Source organism: Gavialis gangeticus, unplaced genomic scaffold (assembly GCF_001723915.1).
Source record: "Gavialis gangeticus isolate Ggan-Ray unplaced genomic scaffold, GavGan_comp1, whole genome shotgun sequence".
Classification (NCBI taxonomy): domain Eukaryota; kingdom Metazoa; phylum Chordata; order Crocodylia; family Gavialidae; genus Gavialis; species Gavialis gangeticus.
In genome coordinates this window covers 103,142,476-103,146,936 of record NW_017729022.1, presented here as the reverse complement: position 1 = coordinate 103,146,936, position 4,461 = coordinate 103,142,476, and the positions used below count along the sequence as shown (strand labels likewise).

Sequence of the window (4,461 nt, the reverse complement as noted above, 5' to 3'; positions counted from 1 at the left end):
GTGGGGGGGGATCTAGTAGCCTGTTACAAACTAGTTAGGGGGGATCAGCAGGCACTGGGGAAGTCCCTGTTCCCCCGACCACTGCCAGGAGTGACCAGGAATAATGGTCACTCATCCTGGAGTGATGTATAAGTTTTTGAAAGGGAAAAGAGATTACTTGAAATCATGTTAACTTTCCTAGTTCTTGTGACACAATAAAATGGTTCATTCTTGCCTACAGTATTTAAAGTCCTGAGGTATAATCTAATATTACAAAGCTAGGAGAATAGTTAGCTATGAACTTCAATTGGTTCATCTCTCCTTAGTGCTTTAGGATATAAAATGCATATATTCATTTTGCATTCATTCTTTGAATTTATTAGCCTTCACCTTTGTTTACAAAATCTATGTTGTCAGTAAAGATTTAAGCAGGTAAAAGTGATATTCAATTATACTTAACTGCAATATTGCATCTTGTTAAACAGGTAATTCTCTAATGGATCAATGAAAACAAAACGATGACAAGTTGTGGTCAACAGTCCTTGAATGCGCTGATGGTTGTGTTCTCATTACTTTTATCAGCAGGTAATGTTTTTACCGAGAGAGAGAGAGAGAGAGAGAGAGAGAGAGAGAGAGAGAGAGAGAGAGAGAGAGAGTGTGTGTGTGTGTGTGTGTGTGTGTGTGCCCACACACACTTGAACTCAGTAAAGGACGAATTTGTTTTGTTAGTAATTCCATGTAATAACATTATAACCAAGTGTATCCCTAAAAGAATTAAACCAAGGATAATGTGATGTGTAAGAATTTTAACTGTGTAATTGGTGATTGGAAAATAAGATAAAAATGCAAGACTGTTATGTTTAGGAAAGTTAAACTAACAGGAATCTAACAACATAGGCTCAAAATTTGTCACATAGAACTTTAATGATCAATTTTGCTTGCCATTTGATTCTGAATAGTTTATGGTCTCCTTGAAAAAAAAGAAGGGGTGGGGGGCTTCACTACTGTACAAATCATACTGTTATATTGAATGATCCATCTATACTCCCAGCAGCTAGGGTTACATGCAGGCTTGGCAGAATTCAATTTTTATTTTTTAATAATTCAATGGCTAATATTAGGGGGGGCGTTATTTTTAAGCATTTATTTTGATTTTTATCTATTTAAATTTTCAGGATTGTGTGAAATTAGGGGTGTGGGGGCATGCACACACAAATGTGCCTGCTTCCTCCTCCAGCCCAGCACACAGCATGCACAGGGAAAGTTGTGCTGCTGGGTGTTAGCCTGATGCCTACCACTGTGCATAGTACTGATGAGCTCAGCACTCACTTTCCTTTGTCCCATAGAGGCCATTGCCCCCCAGCCCCTCCCCCCAGTCCCCACCAAAGAAATGTCCGGCTGCTGCAGAAGCATCTGTCCCCTTCAGCCAGTGGCTTGTTCTGCCCACTGGCTTCCACTTGAGTTGCAAGGCAGTCACTGAAGTAGGGAGGCAGGGGAGGGAACACACGTTCCTATGCATGCAGACCACAGTGCTTGGCCTGCCCCTCCCCACCCATCCACCCATCTACCTCCGCCTCCAGCCACTGCTCAGCTGGAGCACACCTGGGCACTTCAGCAGCAACCTATTTTTATGTCCCTTTCTATAAATTTTGATTGTAAATGATGGAAATACTTTTTCCCCAATCTGTGAGTGTGAGGTGAAATAGCTGTTTATTGACATTTAACAATTAAAATTGAATCCTGCTGAGCCTAGTTATATGGCAAGTATATTCACTTTCAGAAGCAAGAGCATATGAATGTGTGTGTGGATCATGCTGCCCACCACCGTCTAGCCTTTCATAACTTTCTTCTGGTACAGTTAAGTTTGCAAAACTATTCCCATCATAAGCAGTATCTTACACAGGCTCAGACCTTCCAAATCCTCATCTGTTTGTCTGAAGTTTTCCATATTTATAGTCTTCAAGAGGATATTCAAATAGAATCCTATGCACCATTTCTTCTTTTTTCCTTTTTTAGTTTGTAAAGATCCACCTTTTACCTCTTTTGGTATACTGTTAATCACACTTTTGTATACAGGTATACAGCAAAAATGGCTTAAATTTACACACAGAATATCTTCATTGAGAACTAGTAATAATAACTAGCTTTTACAATGCTTTTCATTCCTACTTCTTAAAACACTTTACAAAGTTGGCTGACCACTGTTATCCTATTTTAGCAATGTAGGAGTGAAGCAAAAATGTGTTACTTAGGGTTACAAACTGTCACTGAGCAAAATAAGTAATCTAAAGAAATGTGAAGAAATAGTGTTAACATAAAACAGTAATTCTCAACCTCTTTAGACTGAAGGTACCCCATGGAAAATGCCAGCTCTTAGTTTTCACTCATTTTTGCCTATTAAATAATAACAATAGAGGATTTCTTTTGTTGGAAAGAACTCAGAAAAACCACAACAGATCAAAATGTTTTTATCACTATGGATTCCTATTTGAAATTTCTGGGCTTACCTTGTGAATCATATTCAAACAGCTAGCAATGCTAACTTTGTGTGGGACCCTGTAGCACCCTTGAAAAGATCTCAGGGCACCCCACAGTGTCACAGAACCCTGATTGAGAATCACTTATTTTCAATGAGCCTTAGGATCATACATACATAGAAAAGAAGGGTTGGAGGGAACCTCAGGAGGACATCTGATCTAAGCTTCTGCTTAAGCCTGGATCATCCTTTTCTATATCATCCTATACAAGTGTCTGTCTAACCTGTTCTTAAAACTGCACAAACAACCCTTTCAAAGAACTACCAGGAATAATGCTCCAAAACACTAAGAACCATCCTAGCTTGCCACAGGTAAAGCAGAGGGATGAGAGGACTGTCAGTATCTTGACACTCCATGGACAGGAAGTAGTTTGTTAAGATAAAATCAAGAGTTCCAAGATATCCAATCTTAACTTCACTCATTGTGCCTGCATTCTGATATCTTGACCGTGGCATCTCCTAAATATGTATATGGATCAGCACTGTGAAGAAAATGTCATGATTTTGCATTATCTTAAAAACAGTTTGTGATCACATTAATAAAGATTGCTTTGTATGGATATTCATGAGAGGACAGAGATCTTCAAACCAGATCCTCAGTTAGATCCTCAAAAGGGAGCTGAGTCCCTCAACTTCCTTTTTAGGTATGTAATTCCAAAATGTAGATCTTGCATACACTCACAGAGATGCTGCCTAATCCTTGAAGCATCTAAAATCTGTAAGCTTCTAACACTGCTAGTAAAGAGTTACTTAATGATGTGGAAACATTTTTAGAGTGAAAATATCTAAATGGCATGTTTCAAACTTTCTGAACAAAAAAAATTTGATATTCCAATTTTTTCCCTGATTCAGGGTGAAAATAAATTTCAAAATATCACAATTCTCTGCAGAAGTTAACTTTTCTGACCAGCTCTTAGTATAGACTTCTGAGTTCAATAGTCCTGTCTTAATCACAAGAAAATCCAGACTTTTGAGCAAGGTACGGACATTCAAAAAGCCTGAGGCAGAACCAATCTAAGTTATGCAATTTTCTGTAAGTGGTGTAGTTCTGTAAACGGTGGTAACAAACACACATTCGCCCTTCGGTGAGGGGGCAAATCTTATTCCAGGTTCTGCCATTTTTAAATCAGTCTGTGCACCAAGTTTCTGTTCTGTTACAGGTATAAACTGGTTTTGTGTGCTAAACTTCGGTTCAGTTCTGGGTATAGACTAGTTCTGATCACTTATACTGGTAAAAGTGTAATGTCTGTACCTGGCCTTAGTGAACAATTGCAATGCCTGTTAATTTTGAAATGCACTAGTATGGTTGTTTTACAAGACTAGAAGTGAAATGGAGTGTGTTAGAGGCCAGTATAAAAAATGAAATTAGAACAACTGTGTGAAGAAAATTTGGCAGAATACATGAGCACACCCAAGCATTAAGCTGAGGATCCAGCCACATGCCTGGTTTTTAACAAGGATTTTCCATTTCTTGCCTTCGTCCTTAGCAAATTTACAAACAACAAACATAAAAATACATATATTCTGGGCAATAAATATCAGAGGTTAAAAATTTCAGGTAAACAGTTTAGCAATTATGCGTGGAAGTGAGTATTTACACGGAGAGGTATACATTTGTTTATACAGTTATTTGCTTTGTTTAACTATGGGATTTCTGGATATAATTTGGGCATGTATATACTGTATTTACTTGATTCCAAGACAAGGTTTCCTCTCCCCACTCAATTCCAAGACAAGGGGCTTCCCTCGTTCCCCCGCCCCACCATGTCCAGTGGGGGTGGTGGGGGGGAAGCAACAGCTGAGGCCCCAGCCCCAACCAGCTGCTCCCTGCCTGCTTCCCACCACTTTTTCACCCCCTGCCTCTCTCCCTCATAGCCTTGCCCTGTCCTCTCCAGTCTGGCTCTATCCCAGCCTTGAATCTTCCACCCTGGCTCTCCCTGGCAGCT

General features: G+C 39.5%; 1 protein-coding gene across 5 annotated transcripts in view; it reads left to right on the top strand.

Annotated features, from left to right (window-relative positions):
- The window catches only part of KIAA1644 (KIAA1644 ortholog), a 280,240-nt gene that overhangs the window by 108,695 nt on the left and 167,084 nt on the right, over positions 1 to 4,461 (top strand). For all 5 annotated transcript variants that reach the window (XM_019515763.1, XM_019515760.1, XM_019515764.1 and 2 more), the window contains exon 2: positions 465 to 564. In XM_019515763.1, coding sequence (XP_019371308.1) covers positions 498 to 564 — 67 coding nt within the window. In that variant the 5' untranslated portion in view covers positions 465 to 497. The remainder of the gene's footprint in view (positions 1 to 464; positions 565 to 4,461) is intronic.